Genomic DNA, 16,934 nt, shown 5'->3' with positions numbered 1-16,934 from the left:
GACCTTGCAAATTAGCTAAAGTATTTCTTTTCTTTGGTTTGTTATTATGAAAATATTAATATTACGAAGGAGTGTTGATAGCTTTAAATATAGCTCAACAAAATTACAGAGCAACCAAATTTGTTTGCTGTAGAATTACAGAGTATACAGAGTACTAACACAAAGTTTGTTACATCGTCATGTTTATAGCCACAGAAAGATACACTACTTCATCACTATGCATCCTGCAAGCAACTGTGTTTAAAAAAGAAAAGTAGTATAAAAACAAATTCACTCTTTCACTCACTTCCAAAACAAATGCACATGCTAGCCAGGTCAAGATCAGTGGACACAACACCATTGGTGGAAACAATGCTGCTGTTGTCCACAGGAGTCGTAAAGAATCAGCAAAGCAATGAAATGTCTTGACGTTTCTTTAACTTGAATAAATACAATAGTCCTATATTTGGCATCGAAATGCAAGCCTCTGTAAAGAGCTTTACTGTGCAACATCTAAACAATGAAAACCGCCTTCCTTTACTGCATTATGTTATACCATAATTATTAAGAAGGTAAATGTATATCTTTCAGGAACAAAGCTTTTTTGTCTCATTCTCCCTGTTGTCTCCTACTTTGCATAGAGCAAGTCTTCTCAGCAAATGTAATAGTGGAGTGGTGCCAGACAACTGCAGGCCTCTGGCCGCTGAACAAATCAAATTGTAAAAAGTGTAAACTCAGAAGGAGCCAATACTGTGTGCTCATACTGCATACACGGACACCGAAAACATAGTGTAGAACTGAACTGTGTGTGTGAGTGTGTGTGTGTGTGTGTGTGTGTGTGTGTGTGTGTGTGTGAGAGAGAGAGAGTGTGTGAGAGTGTGTGTGTGTGCGTGTGTGTGTGTGTGTGTGTGTGTGTGAGAGAGAGAGAGTGTGTGAGAGTGTGTGTGTGTGCGTGTGTGTGTGTGTGTGTCAGGCATCTTCACTATAATGAGGAGGCAAAAGAGAGGAGGAGCTTTTCAAGAAGAGGGAGCACTTTTTGCTCCTAATTGAGGCTCTCATTCAGCATTTTTTCCAGGCTGTTTACTCTCACCAAGAACCTCATCCAATCACATACCTAATGTACTTTATGTAATGCAATAGATAGGCAAGAGTGGGGTTAGGGCTGTGACTGGACTGGGTGGGATTGCATACAGCTGAAAGTGTGCCTGGAAAAATCTGTTGGACAACTTTCTACTAAAGGGGACATGAGGTTGTGATAGCACCTGTAGGTGGACATGTCACCTTGACTTGATTAAAGGCACTGCACCTTCTGCTCTTCACAATGTAACCTTAGAGATATGTAGTTTTGCACAATTCTGGAACTCACAGATGTACAGTATTGTCCACCCCTGTTAATGATCCTTAGCTTTAGTGTCGATTGCAGAACTTGAAAAGAGTGATGCAACACTAATGCTGCAAGATTTGAAAGAGCTTCTTCTGTTTAGTGCCAGATACATTTCTCTCTATTGAGAGAGCTAAATCATTCATCATTACATACAGTATCCTGAATATGATCTACTTACAGCCATCATACTTACTTAAGGATTAACTGCCTTTTAGAGCTGATGGCAACCTGTATGCTGTGTGCATAGTGAATCATTCAGAGATTCCTTGAATTGTATTGGCAATCTGTGCCTACAGCGTTTTTGTACACAACATGTTGTAAATACAATGTTTATACACAACTCCTCTCTTTGCATGGTAGAGTGTACAGTTCTAAATTGTGACACGTCGGTTCAGAAAATACAATTTCTTTGTGTTTAGTCAATAATATTGTTTATGTCTTATGTACATTCCTAATAAACACTTCATTTGACCCAAGGCCAAGGACCCCTTAGCTAATGGACAGATGGAACATTATTGTATAGCATTCTGTTGCACATTACACTGGGTCTACAATATATTCTAGGGCGGTCTAAAGCAGGGGCATCGCATCCGTGGGGGATGTGGGTGTTTTAACACCCACACTTTTTCCCGGTGTGAGGGTTCAACACCTACACTTTTTCTGCAGTTTTTCTGCAGTTTTGCACAAATGCCTTACTACAGTCGCTCAGTTTCTCTGGCCGCTAAGTGTCCGCGCTCGCTGCGGCTGCCTCCTCTCCCCCTCCCTCTCCTGTTGTTGTTCCAAACATGACACTGGCTTTGGGTCTGACTAGCTGATGATTGGCTGTTCTGCCTTAAGTCCCGCCTCTCTTGCTGTGTTAGATTTATTGTTCAGCTTGTGCTGAGGAGGTGGGAACTAGCTAGGTACATAGTTGACACCGGTACATATCCACATAGACATAGATGCCTCACTGAGCGGGTTGGCCCGTTGCTACGATACGTCAACATTGCCGGCAGCTCAGCCCCGTGAACTGATACAAATCAGTGGAGTGAACTTTATAAAGCTCCTTCTACAAAGTGCTATAAGTTGTTGTCTCATTTACACATTCACACAAGTACGGATATATTCAGGAAACAGAGAGGAACCAAAAACAACGTCTGTAACGTTCTCTGATGATTATAAACGTTAACTACTCCTTATATGTTCAGTATACAGGTCGGCATCAAACCACAGAATGTGTTTTTATAAGACACAGATTCAATATTTAACTGTCATTTATCATCACAGTAACAGCGTTACATATATCGCTCGACAGATTGACTAGTTTGGTCTAGCTACCGGAACACATGGATGTCAACAAACAGGTATGTAGCTCCTTGCACAAACACACTGTTTTAACTACTTTTTTATTCATTTTGAGTCATACACGCTACAGTGCTGTGTTGTAAGGTGTCTGCTGATGTTGCTTAAAACACAGTGTAAAGTTCTGACCCAATGCTGTTAGCTGTCAATGCTAAATCTCCGTTCACAGAGCTCTGTAATGGTTGGACCAAATGTGTTCGCGTCTTCGGTACTGGCAAGTCAAGGGTAGCTTGAGCAATGAAGCTGCATGTTTAAATCGACCGAAGTTCTCCTTTAAGCCACACTGGAAACATCCATTCTGAGGAACAGCTGCAGTGCAGTAAAGGGTCAGATTCATCTAAAAGTTGAGGCCATGAAAATGTATTTCCTATAGATAATGTGGATGCAGTTTGTCGAGGTATAACACCTACTGGCAAAGGTCATCTTGCGTGTGTCTTAATCTAAATCAGTTAATCACTTTGACTATGAAGGCACGCTGGTGGAAAGTTAGTTCAAAATATGTATTTAGATTTGCTTCTACCTGGGCAACCAGCCCAAGTAGGTCCTATGTATGAGACATGCTGTATTGAATGACTTCAGTACACATTGTGTATTGTGCTTGTATTTGTATTCTGAAGTGCATTTTGCTGCTGAGCTGCAGAGCCACAACGATCTGAATCCCCCTGAGGTCTGAGGGCAGATTACCCCGCTCTCTCCTGTCTGGCTCAAGTCTGCTCTGTCACCATCTGCTTCTGCCGATCACACACACACACACACACACACACACAAACACACACACACACACATTCTCTTTCTCTCTCTCTCACACACACACACACGCACACATACACACACGCACGTGTGCACGGTCATCACAGTCTCCAGTGGCCCCACTAAGGCTTGGCTCTGTGTTTCCTCTCTCTGTGTCTCTGTGGCACGTGCTGCAGCATCTTGACAGTGAAATATGAGGCCTTCATTTAAAAGCATTTCTAGAGCTATCTGTGTCACCTCCATCTGTCTATATCTATGTCTGGATGTAGCATCAAGTAATAACCATTACCATCACAATTGTATTACTCGGTATTGGAAGGTCCCCTGAAAAATATGCTGAGGATGCTGTGTATAATTGTAATATGGAGGTGATGGCAGGGAGTGGTCTACAGAGGCAGGGAAAATGAGATGAAAGTCTATATGTATGCACATTTTTATTGACACAGTAGACAAAGATTCCATGTAGTTTAGGGTACAAAATTTGTATTTTTGTGCACAATACCCGCATGAATTCATGTGAGTTTCCTGTGTTCAGAGCCATGATTTTTGCTCTACTGCCCATTTCAGATCAAATCAAATACCAACTCGCCTTTTAACATTTGTATGGTGGACACTCAGCCAAAGACACTGTTCATGCCTCTATGATTGTTCACATAAAGAAAAATTAGACCCATTTACCCCATGATATTAATTAATATAGAAGTAGATAAAATATGCATAATAAAAGCAGCTTTCTAAATAAGAAAATAAAGAATCTTTTTAAGTTTTGTATAAATAAAATATATAAACTTTAAATTAAAGCTTTGTTAGAGTTTATACTTAAGATCCCTTGACATGTCTTTATTGCAATATTGTCAAACTCTTTTTCACTGACACTCATGTTTTAGATTCAGCCAATTCAAGTGGCTGTTTTTTGTATAAAATTCACTCTTTGTGTGGTTCTGTGCTGCAGTTGAAGGATAGTAATGTGAAGAGGGAGTTATGTATGATAAACATTTAATTGTGTCCTTGCACAGAACAAGGACTGTGAATTTAATGGCCAACTTTTAATGGCCAGTATGAACGGGAGGAGTGATAACATCAAGAACAAAGGGTGGTAACACTGTATCTTTTAACTAACATTAATAAATGGTAAATTTATAGTTAGTTAACTGTAGTTAACAGTTATTTCCCCATACTGCAACATTAGAATAAACAATTGTATAACTAGAATGGCACTCAGTAAGAGCGCATACTTCGCCAAGGCTCAACAGTCCCCTTGATTAAAAAAGAGCCTAATTCAATATCAATTGCCTCTGAGAGGGTTCCAGTTACAGCACCAAGGTTGTTTATGGAGTTTCCTGGTTGACAGATACCAGTAGTGTTGTTGCTAATGTAAGTGCTAACTGCTTCTACATGTACTGTAGCTGCCGTTAGCTTGTTAGCTTTGTAAGCAGTCTTATTTGCTGACAACTTGCCACCAGACACAAGTGAAAGCATAACCTCTGTGGTGGGGGTAATACATGGTTTATAAATCACTGCATTGTTTGTTTTCAGGGAAAAAACTAACTAACTAAATTAACTAAAGTTGAGTTAACTACACATGTACCATGTATTAACAATGTTTACTATAAAGTGTTGCCCAAAGTGTTTCAGTCATATCCAAATATGCACTGTATGGAACAGCACCATCAATGTATTTGGAGGAGTTTTAACATTGGATGTGCAAGAAATCATCTTCAGTTACAAACAGCTGTAACTTCTGGTCACAGCACTGTTATACTGGTGTACAACTGTATATTCTAACAGTGCATACTGTACACGGTTATCTTGTACAGTATGCAAATACATATTGAATTCTGTCATCAGAAGGGCTAACAGCAGCCATTTAATGTTGGTTGCTAAACTAGGGACACTAAAAGAAAGGTGACGTTAGGAGGGTAGTAGAATGCTAAATTAAGCAGAGATATATACAGTTGTTTGATACACAGTGTATAGTATGTTCAGTGATTACACTGCTGTTCTTCCTGCAGCGGGGAGGTTTGGACTGCTGTGTGAAAAATTATGCATCAGTGTGAGATGAAAGGAGATCACTAGAATACAGGCTACTGTCTGTCATCAATCCCGGTCGCAGCATGAATGCAGGCCAATTGAACACGCTCAGGCATGACAACACAAGGACATTTTGTGTATCCAGGTGGTCCTGCAGATGGCCGGCTCGTCCCCGGCGACCAGCTTGTGAAGATCAATAACGTCGCTGTCGATGACCTGACCCCGGAGCAAGCTGCTGAAATAATCAGGTCCACACTGACAGCTGCATTCACACTCAACACAACACAACACACACACATGATTATCATGAGCCATGAGTATTGGTACAGACTGCTGTTTGAAATTAAGATATACACATCAAATCTCACCCTACCTTTTTTTTTTCTTTTCAGGGAGTGTCAAGATTCGTTGACAATGACTGTCCTCAGAACAATGCTGGTGAGTCTGCTTGATTTAGAACCGCAGAAACAGAAACACACATTTACACTGATAGATTCCTAATTGAAATTCAATTCCAGCAGTATTTTAGATGAACTTTTCCTGTTTACTCTTGTAAAAACACAAACGCATACACAGGCATGTTTGTGTACACATACTTACATACTGTAGATGTACAGTGTCTCTACACACATGGGATTTTAGAAAGCTGTTGTCACCAAACACATTAATCAGCATTTCAATGAGGCTTGGGGTCAAGCGTCATTGCTAACAAGCGACCTGTCACCTAGGTCCTGCCACTACATCTTTGTTAACGGTGACAGCATGTTTCAACCCCCACACACTCAAATAGACACTCTACCATCATCACTCAATCCATGTGTGTGTGTGTTTTTACTGTGTGCGTGCGTGCATGTGTGGGACCTTAATCTGTGAAGGTGACGTATGTGTTTGCACTAAGGAGAAATAGATCGGTAAATAAATGGCTGCTCCTAAGTGATTCTCATCAGCGGCTCTGCTGATGGAAGCACCTTTACCATCTGATTCACAGCTCCTCTAAGAAATCATTATCGAGCTTCAAGGAATTATTAGCATTTCCCATAAAGTATTCATCACTGTCATCACTGCTTGGTGATGGTAACAAAACATCAAAAAGGTTCTTAACCTGAAGATTGTAATTATAATTTGTTATTGATTTTTCGTGCTTTTATCGATGGACTGTAACTGGTTTGGTTTTAATGAACGCAGCAATGTCCATATATTTGTACTGAGAACCTGTACTTTGGATTAATATTGTAAAATAATGATAGCTCCTAAATGTAGACCTTCATGTATTTGGAAGCTTGTGCTGTTTTGAGAAGAATTACAGTTACTGCATTAATACGTTTTTGAAAATGGATGCACCCACTGCCTAATAGCTTTAATGGCAGAAGTGATATTGAAGTGGCAGAGTGATTTCATCTGCTTTAAGTTTGAGTCTGCAACCTGTCATAGAATACTGCCAAAGAAAATCTGGGTATAAATTATCAACCCATTAAATAATCAGATGTGTTTGGATACATTTACAAAGGTAAAAGGGTTTTGCATATTTTCATTTCACTCATTTGTACCGCTATACTTCATCTGCACTACATTCAGTCCTAATTAAATTATAAGAAATACTGTGACAACTTGCTTTATTGATCTGTGTTCCTTCCAGGGCCCCAAGTCATCATTCATCACACCAGAGAAAAGGGCCAAGCTCAGGTCCAACCCTGTTAAAGTTCACTTTGCTGAGGAGGTGGAAGTCAATGGACACTCTCAGGTGAGTGAGAGTACATGATGCAGTTATTCTGCTTATTTTTATTTTAGCACTGTATCTTTCAGACAGATATTTATCATATTTAATTCAGATTATTTTAAAGCAGACAAATTTTGCTCAGTCACAACAAACATTGTAACTGTGCTTTGTCAGGAACAGGTCTTCTGTGCCATTTTGCCTGTCATGCTCGAAATAGCTAGCTAAGTGTCTTTGAACTTAGTCAGTGGCACTAACGTTCTCTTGCATCTATATAAGATATCCAGATACATCATGTATGTGTTTATACCAGGTCTAAATAGAGTCTAAAATACATGGGATATCTTCAGTTTTTCTGTAACATTTCACATATATAAGAACTACTTATGTCCACCCTGGCCCCAACACATTTGTTGTCAGGTGTCAAAAGGATATTTCAGTAAGGAGCCATGTTTGCGAGGCCTGATGAGGTGAAAAAAAAGACACTTCATAAGATAAAAGAAAAAAAGTACATTTACCGGTAATTTATACATCAACATATTTTATCGCTTCTTCCTTTAAATCTTGTGATATACTGTATTTTGGGATCCAGTTGGATGGTCTTGACCCCCGGGTTGGGAAAGGTGTTGTGAAGGTTCCTTCTGGAGTTTAAGACTTCTAGTGGTGCTATGGTGCTAGCTCTTTCTTTTTGATTGGGTCCCTGTTTTTCAATATTTGATGTACTTCCAAAAGGACACACATAGACATGACATGATACACAATCATTCCAATTTTGTGACACTATTCCACTGATTAGAATGAGGCTGTAACGGCCACATAGTATGCTGCAGTGCCATCAACAAAAGCATAGAGGAAGACCGCAAGCTAGTTAACACGGATGTAAACAAATGATTCGTGAGGAAGGAAATAGCTGCAACGTATTTTTAGACCTCACAGATATACAGTACATTTTGGTTAGTAACCCGGAATGATTTTTGTTGTTGTTGTTCATAGGAAAACTCCACAGGGCCCCTTCAATGCCTCCTAGATCTTGGTCAGACATTGCTTTAAGTGACATTTATAACCAAGTGTAACTTTTGGACGGTGTATTGAGATGTATTATAATTGTTCAGTATTATTCTATACTGTGTGCAGTGTTTCTCTTGTATGCCTGGCTCTGGTTGGTCAGGGTTCCCATCCTGCCAGCGGATGTGAAATTAGCAGTATGAGGAAAACCACAGAGGCCGGAGTGCCCATTACTAATCACAGAGAAAACACGGATCAATATCTGCCTCATCCTACAGTCCTAATGTCTGTGATTACAGGGCAGTAAGCATCAGATTAAGGAGTGGGGTAGGAAAAGAGACAGAGGCAGACAGAGGAGGGAGAGAGGGGGGCAGTGTTAGCCACTGTAAAAGGAGCAGAAACAAGAGAAATGGAAGATGGGAGGGTGACAAGGGAGGGGTTGTCTAAAATGTGAAAGCTCTCCATTTGATCTTAAAAACATACCAACATCAATGTTGCATTATATCACAGTGTCAATACAGAAAAAACACTTTATAAGATGATAAGCGAACAGAGATGAAGCAGGAAAAGATGACTCACCACAGTGAATAAGCTGGGCCGACAGAAACAGGCCAGATGAAATGATGGAAAGAAATGCTCTGTGAGAAGAGCTGAAAATAAGACAAGGCTAATCTCTCTCTCTCTCTCTCTCTGTGTCTCTCTCCTTGTCTAAGTATGTTGTGATGTGTAAACCTTTAGCTTTGTTCATTTGGCATTGTTGTAATGCATATTAAATACTTTTTAATGTAAAAGCAGAATTGCTTGAGAAATGGCTTCAGTTTAATTCTGATTAAACTCTTAACCTCTGTCATTAGATGTATTAACATCCACCTGGTTTTGTTGTGCATTTTCAATTTAAGCAGAAAAGTATGTATGTAAAGGAAGAACAGTCAAGTTTGTTATGTTTAGGTGAGCTCAAAGAGTTCATATAGCTTCCAGTGAAGAGTCTGAAATAATGAAAGTATCGGATAGGACAATGTAAAGTTCCTCGAATTATTACATGACACAAACAGAAATGTCATATTTGCATAATTTCCTTGTGCACTTTTGCATCGTTTAAGGTTCAACTGATGGTCTTTTTAATTATTGTTCATCAGTTTGTGTCCTCTTCTTCTGAGGTGGTTTAATGGCACCCAACTGGAGGATTGGTTTTGCCATTTATCATATTGAAACAATGTGTAGTGGATAGAAATGTGCATTATTTACACTTTCCTTTGCAGATATTCTGTATATCTGTGCTACATTTGGCCATGAAAATCTGCATACAGAATTGCAGTTCTCACATGGTCCATTGAGCCTTTGTCAAAAACCAAGGTGTGTTATTTGATTCAAACCTTAGTCTCAAAAAGCATTTCAAAACTAAGGTCAGTGAATTGTGCTTTCATCATTGAAAGAATATTTAACATTGTGTTATTTTCTAAGCTGCAGAGAAACCAAATTAATTGTACAGGCTTTAATTTCTTCATTTGATTTATGGCCTTGTGAATTTCAATTAAACAGCCAGCATATTACACCCTTCTCATGTCTTTACATTGGCTACCAGTTTATTAGAAAAATCAAACTGAAACATTTTCTTAGTACTTTTGAAACACTTCATAGCCTGTCCCCAGACTGTGTCTGCATCACTTTGCCTGTTGTCTAGTCCGATGTCAAGACTTGACATACTGTTATTCTGGAACAACATACCTGACAAACTCGGACAAAATCAGCTTCTTATTTTAGAGATATAATATGTAATGCTCACAGTTTCACCTGACACTTCTGACCTCTGACCTCATGTCTGGTTTGCAGGGCAACTCGCTGCTCTTCCTGCCAAACGTTTTAAAGGTGTATCTGGAGAACGGGCAGACCAAGGCCTTTAAATTTGAACCAGGCACCACAGTCAAGGTACTATGCAATGATGCAGTTGACCACATAAATATCCATTCCTATCTATTACCAACTTCATGTTGTCTTCATACTAGACACATAAGAATTGTAATTGAGTTTGGAGGTTCTGAGATGATGCTGAGGTTCATAAAGTGTTTATGTTATGAAAGTATTCTCTGTGATTCATAATCAAGTCAAATATAAAGCTTATTTCCATGCTAATTTCCTTAGAGATCAAAATATTTGTCAAGGAGACAACTCCATAATGTGGATTAATGTGATGCATTGTCAAGACTGCACAAAGCTGCATATTTAAGTATATCCATTGAATTTATAGGCTAATTTAAATTTAATTTAAAACTACAGCTAATGTGATTCAGTCACTTCCTCAGTTTTTGTCAATATTCGATATCCTGTACATCAGCTCTCTAAATTTGCCAACTACTCAGCCTTTCCCTTCCTTCATTGAGACCTACAAACCTCAGCTCAGCTCACCTCAGCAATCTTGTTCCCTGATGTTATAAAATATTGTCTCTCACGATATAATTTTCTCTGTGCATCAGGACATTGTGATGACACTGAAGGAAAAACTTTCTCTGAGCCGGATTGAACACTTCTCCCTGGTGCTGGAGCAGCAGCACAGCATTAGTAAACTGCTGCTGCTACATGATGAGGAGAAGATACAGCAGGTACACGTGCACACACACACAAACACGCACACACACACACACACACACACACACACACACACACAGACACACAGTAATAACAGTTATGTGTGTGTTTGTGTGTATGTTTGCAGGTGGTGCAGAAGAAAGAGGCCCACGACTACAGATGTCTGTTTCGTGTTTGTTTCATGCCCAAAAACCTCCAGACCATGCTGCTGGAGGATCCCACTGCCTTTGTGTACCTCTACCAGCAGGTGAACTGATGAACCTCAGATCCACAGATCAACTCCTGGAGTTGACTCCTCATATTACTAATCATTTTTGTCACTTGTAAGAATCTTGGGATTTCCATTGTATCCTTAACCTAATCTTTCAGATTTTGTTTTATAATTGTAATGTTTTGGAAAAAAATATGTAATCAGCTGTTCAGCTGTTCGAATCCTTACCTTTGAGGGAATTCTGAATCAAATTAAGGAGTAACATTTTTACCAAGTACAGCTTGTGCTGCCCATTTCTTAATTATGTAAATTAGAAGAATGAAAGCTCATCTTGTGATGGGACCACACCAGCCACAACACCCATCACCATGTTCCTGTTCTGATCCATGACTACTCATTAATCGTTACTACAGTATTACTTTAGTATTCAGTACTCATGGGTCGGAGCAGGCCCATCTTTGAAAAAGGCCTTCATTTTGATCTCAACTATACACCTGAGAAGTTTAATGGCTACATCTTGCACGGTTGTTGCTGTACTTTCGCTCTGACAAAACTCTGTCCACAGACAGACATACAAACACCTGGTGAAACACTCAAAAACGCTTCTCTGTTAGTTCCAGCTACAATAGGTGTCTCAAGGACCACATTTTGCCATGATGACACACACTCGTACAGACTGACAAAATGAAAACATGTCAGATGCTGTTGTGACTGGCAGCCAAGGCTTTTGTCTCTTTACAAGCAAAATCTGAATGGTAAATACACCATGTTGCGTTGCCTCCTGTTGTTATGTTATATTTGTGTTCAGTTCGAGTTGTTTAAAACCATAAACAGGCCTGAAATCTGTTCAAATCCTAACAACTTAACAAACACATTTATCCAATGAAATGTGCACAGATTTGTATTTTTTTCATAATCTCTACTGTTTTTCACTGTGCGTGCGTGTATGTGTGTGCGTGTGTGTCACTGCATGTTAGGGGGTGAATGATGTGCTGCAGGAGCGCTTTGCAATAGAGATGAGGTGTAACACTGCCTTGAGACTGGCTGCACTGCACATCCAGGAGAGATTGGCAAGTTTTGGACAATCACCAAAGACCAACTTGAAGATCATCACGTGAGACACATGCACACCTTTGAATGATCTTTAAATCTGCTGAGTTAAACTATGATAAACCTTTTGGAGTAACAGTAGTGAATATGGACCCAACATGTTTCTCAAGCAGCACCCTGACAAACAGTCCCACAGTTAAACAAGTTGTGGAATAGAACTGCAGTCTTGTAGTCCTTTAAATGAGAATCAAGTATGCATTTCATGATTTGAAAGTCATTCTGCAGCCTGCATCAAAAATTGGTCTGGGATCAAGAGAATACTATTCCATTCATGTGTACTATGAATTCACACACTGTAAATACAGTTAAGCTTTTTAACTGTGTTGTGCACACAGACAGACCCTCTCAGTGTTGGTTTCTGTGTTTGCTCCAGGAAGACGTGGGGAATCGAGAACTTTGTGTCATCCACCTTGTTGAGGAACATGCGAGAGAAAGATCTGAGGAAGGCCATTGCATATCACATGAAGAAGAGCCAATCACAGCACGATCCCAAGCAGAAGGGCCTGTCAGTCGACCAGGCACGGATCAACTACCTGGAGGAACTTAGTGATCTAAAGTCATTTGGAGGGAAATCCTTCAGTGCCACCATGATGGTAGGGTTCAGACTGCTTACTGTACATTTATATTCATTCTTTACTGAGATTTGGTTGATTGAAGTTTCAATATTTTGTCTGTTCAACGACCTCTCCCCTGCATCCCACCCTACAGCTCCAGGACAGAGAGTCGATGGTGACGTTGTTGGTGGGGGCGCGCTACGGCGTGAGTCAGGTGGTCAACCACAAACTGAGCATCCTGTCCAGCCTCACAGAGTTCACCAGCATCACACGCATCGAGCTGCTGCCTGAATCTGACAAGGTCAGCCTTGTCAAAATATACCTGCAGGACATCAAGGTAAGACCTGGAAACACACATACATCACACACCTGGAGCACCCAATAATGTAAGAATTTCCTGCCACTAACTAACCTAACTAAAAATTGAAAAAACTGAAGAAGCATCAAAAAATTCTAAATTGCACCTTTCCGGTAGAACTTTTTTTCAAAACAGATATTGCAATTAATCAAAGATGAGACTGTAAAGCTGTAGAAGATGACTAATGGCTGATATACAAGCAGGCAATGATCATCTTTATGACCAGATTGAGCAAACAATTACAACTGGTTAGGTATGTTTATGTCAGGTGCCATGTAGTGTGTATACGTTTTATGTATGTGTGTGTGTGTGTATATATACATATATATATATATATATATATAGATATATATATATATATATCTATATATAGATATATATATATATATATACATTAAGCCACTAGCACAGGAGCTATGGACTGGGAAAGGCCAGTGCTAGCTGGTTAGCATACTTACTTTGCAACACAGTTGATGAACCTCATAACATCAAAACTGTTTTTTAGTGTAATTTTGTGAGTGTTGAAACGTTACATATAGTTGTTTTTTTGGGTTATGGTTGTTGTCTTGAGGCAGTGTTCTATTTAAGATCAGTGAAACAAAGAGTGAAGAGGAAGGTTTAGGGAAATTGTGGTTTTCCAAGGAGGTAGCCCATCACCCAGTCGAAAAAAACCAGGATGTTGGTGTCTCTGAGTTTCTGCCCATGTGCTTATGGCTGTATAGGGCTCAATGTCTGCATGTTGTCACTGTTGCGATTTCAAATCCGATATAAAGTCCCATAACATTCTTTCTGCTTAACACAAAATGTGGACTGAAAATGAGCATAGTATTACATTATTTGATCATTATCAAAAGTATTACATGAAAATGAAATGTCCCTACTGAAAATGTGATGAGTTATTGTATTATTGTTTAAATATTACAATAATAGTCAGGATGATTTATAACCTTACTGGCAAAGTTAATGCCTATTCAGTTTTATTACATTTCTGATCAAGTTCAATGCAATTTACATTAAAGGCACAGTAATAATAATTAAAGTTATTATTCATTTTCAGGAAATTATTACTGTAGATTATTGGTTGCAACACACACCTAATAAACAGGGCAAAGACAGAATACTGCAAACGTGAAAAAGCACTTTAACCGTAAAGTAACTAAATCAGTATTGCAAACACTGCTACACAGCAGGATTATATTAGTGTGCACATCAATTTGCATTATTTGTTCACTCTTTGTTGGCAGTTTTTTTCACCATTTATCATGTGTTATGATTCTTTTTACAGATTTCATAGAGCAATAACATAATTTAGCATTTTTTGGATGCTTCTGCAGTTTTGACACAGGAGATTTGAGGTCTGGAAGCTTCTGAAGTCAACTGCTGACTGCCAGAACTTTTTAATAGCTTAAGAATACTGCTAAATATAATTCAGTGTTCAATTCAATTCATTATTTTGTGTACCCCCTCCTCTATACAATGTGCAGATGTCAGCTTGAAAAGAACAACTGCCTTTTCATCAATATTATGAGCCCTGTGGATACAAAATCACTATAGCTAAGTGTTTTTCCACTGTCTGTACCATTACCTGTCTTTCTTTGCCTCATCCCATACCATCTTGTCTCCTTTCTCATATGAAGCCCATCACGTTGCTATTGGAGTCAGTTGCAGCGAAAGATATGTCCTGTCTAATAGCAGGGTACTGTCGACTGTTTGTTGACCCCAACCTCAACATCTTTCCCTGGATTGATGACTCCAAGAAGCATCGAGTGTCTGCTGAGGAAGGTGCAGAAACATTTACAGCAATGTACAGTCATAAAATAGTCCATACATCAATACATTCAAACACAAGTTTGTTGTGAATAATAAACCACTTTTGTTTTCATGTCGCGTATGTTCCAGGTTATGTGTCACGGTGTGGCAGCGACTCAGACAACTCCTCAGACATGGACATGGATCCACTGGTCACCAAGGTATCTCATGACGACAAGCCCTGCCCTCGTGTCAGATCTTCATCCGACCCAGACGGAAGGAAAAGAAAAGACAAAGATAGAAGGAGAAACAAAGATAGCAAAGAAAAAGGAGACAAACCCTGGGGGAATAAGAAGCAAAAAGAAGAAAAGGATGCTGACACTGAAAAGGAAAATTGTCCGCTCGATAAGAACAGAGAGGGTAAGAATGGAGACATAGAGCACAAGGAAGAGACAGGGAGTGCTCAGGATGGTCAGCGAATACAGAGTGAGATAACAAATAAAAGCTCAGGGGGACAACAGGAAAAAGAGGGAGAAGAAGGTAAAAACAGAGGTGGAGAACATGTGCAAGCAGCAGATGAGCAACCATCCATATCAGAGGCATCAGATTCTTGTCAATCTGACTCTCGTGTCCTCACCAGCCCCTCCAGCGACTCCCTTGATGCTTTGGAGGAAGACGACTTACTTTCATGTTCTTCTTCCTCTATTCACCCTAGTGCTCTATCACAAACCCATGCCAACATCCACCCTTCCCTGCAGCTTCATCACTACTCTCATCGGAGCAATCAGCCCCACCTCCTCGCCCCTCCAGTTGCTCACTCCCATCCCCTTATTCACCTTGCAAATCATGAGAGAGGAGGAGGGGGCTGCAGGAGGTCAGGTGACGGAGCTGATCCACAACTCCTCACACCCATCTCCCCCTCTCAAAGCCTCGAACATGTCCTAAAATATCCAGGTAACCCCTGCTCTGATGACAACTCCCTGTGCTTTGCTGAGCTCTCCCGCCTCGTGGACTTCCTGCCGAGCCCTCCGGAGGCCAGCGAGGAAGATGAAGATGAAGAAGAGGAGTTGAGGAGGAGGAGGAGGAAGATGTTGAAAGAAATGGATGAGTCGGTGAGAAGAGCGGGTGAAGGTGGAAGTGGAAGTGGGGAGGGTGGCTTTAAAGAACATGCACTATCCCCCTCCTCCCCCTCCTCCAACACGGAGTTTGTGTTTAACTTTGACCAGAGCGATGCTCGCTGCTACTACAAACTCTGCTCCAGCATCACCCCCGACAGCGCTCGCAGCCTTCCCCAACCCATTTCACCTAATCATGGAGAAAATGGAGACGAGGTGAAGGGAGAGCCAGCGAAGGCGGTTAACCTGGAGCCTGTCCCCATCCTTCAGCCACCGCCCGGCTTCGGAGACAGCAGCTCGGATGAGGAGTTCTATGACGCCAGAGATCGCTTCACCTCACCTGAAGACCCGACCTCGGGGGCGTTGCCAAGAGGTGATTCATTTTTTATTGTGGGGCTCATCACATACATTTTAAAGCCCTGCAGACTGAAAGCACAGGCGGTTAATTCTGCTTTTGCTGCCATCTAGTGATCAAGGTTATTACTCGACCTAAGTGATACAACTCTATAGAGCAATGTTATGTAACTCCAGGAAAAAAGTAGACCAGCTTCTGACCACACCTACTCTGATGCTTAATGTGACCCACTGACTATTAAGTCAGTACAGTGCTGTAAAGTAACCAAGAGCATAAAAATAAGCATTGTGCTTATGTACAATTTCAAGATACTTTTACTTCACTGGAGTATTTCCAATTTGTAAAACTTTAATAGTACCTCTGCTACGTGTTAGAATAATATATTGTGCTTTTTACTCCACAGCAATTATTTGACAGCTATGGTCTACTAGTTACTTTCCAGATGAAATACAGTTCAATAAAGATCATACCAGTTGTTCTTCAAATGTAAAATGCTAAAGACATATTTATGTTACAGTATTAATTATCTACTAATGTACACATAATAACAGATGTCACATAAATGACATAAGATATTTTTTCTTTTACTTGAAGAATATTTTGCTGCTGATATTTCTAAACTTTTACTGCAGTCGGATTTTAAAGGAGGGACTTTTACCTGTAATGGAGTGTTTTTAGATTATTGTATTGGTACT

At 40.1% G+C, this 16,934-nt stretch overlaps 1 protein-coding gene across 1 annotated transcript in view; it reads left to right on the top strand.

Moving 5' to 3' along the window:
- The window catches only part of frmpd1a (FERM and PDZ domain containing 1a), a 45,144-nt gene that overhangs the window by 22,394 nt on the left and 5,816 nt on the right, over positions 1-16,934 (top strand). Inside the window, exons 5-15 of the mRNA XM_030432771.1 lie at positions 5,631-5,733; positions 5,878-5,923; positions 7,122-7,226; positions 10,035-10,130; positions 10,676-10,801; positions 10,915-11,034; positions 11,976-12,112; positions 12,482-12,701; positions 12,817-12,999; positions 14,658-14,802; positions 14,920-16,257. Coding sequence (XP_030288631.1) covers positions 5,631-5,733; positions 5,878-5,923; positions 7,122-7,226; positions 10,035-10,130; positions 10,676-10,801; positions 10,915-11,034; positions 11,976-12,112; positions 12,482-12,701; positions 12,817-12,999; positions 14,658-14,802; positions 14,920-16,257 — 2,619 coding nt within the window. The remainder of the gene's footprint in view (positions 1-5,630; positions 5,734-5,877; positions 5,924-7,121; positions 7,227-10,034; positions 10,131-10,675; positions 10,802-10,914; positions 11,035-11,975; positions 12,113-12,481; positions 12,702-12,816; positions 13,000-14,657; positions 14,803-14,919; positions 16,258-16,934) is intronic.

This window comes from Sparus aurata, chromosome 1, assembly GCF_900880675.1.
Source record: "Sparus aurata chromosome 1, fSpaAur1.1, whole genome shotgun sequence".
Taxonomy (NCBI): domain Eukaryota; kingdom Metazoa; phylum Chordata; class Actinopteri; order Spariformes; family Sparidae; genus Sparus; species Sparus aurata.
This window is presented reverse-complemented; position numbering and strand designations above follow the sequence as displayed.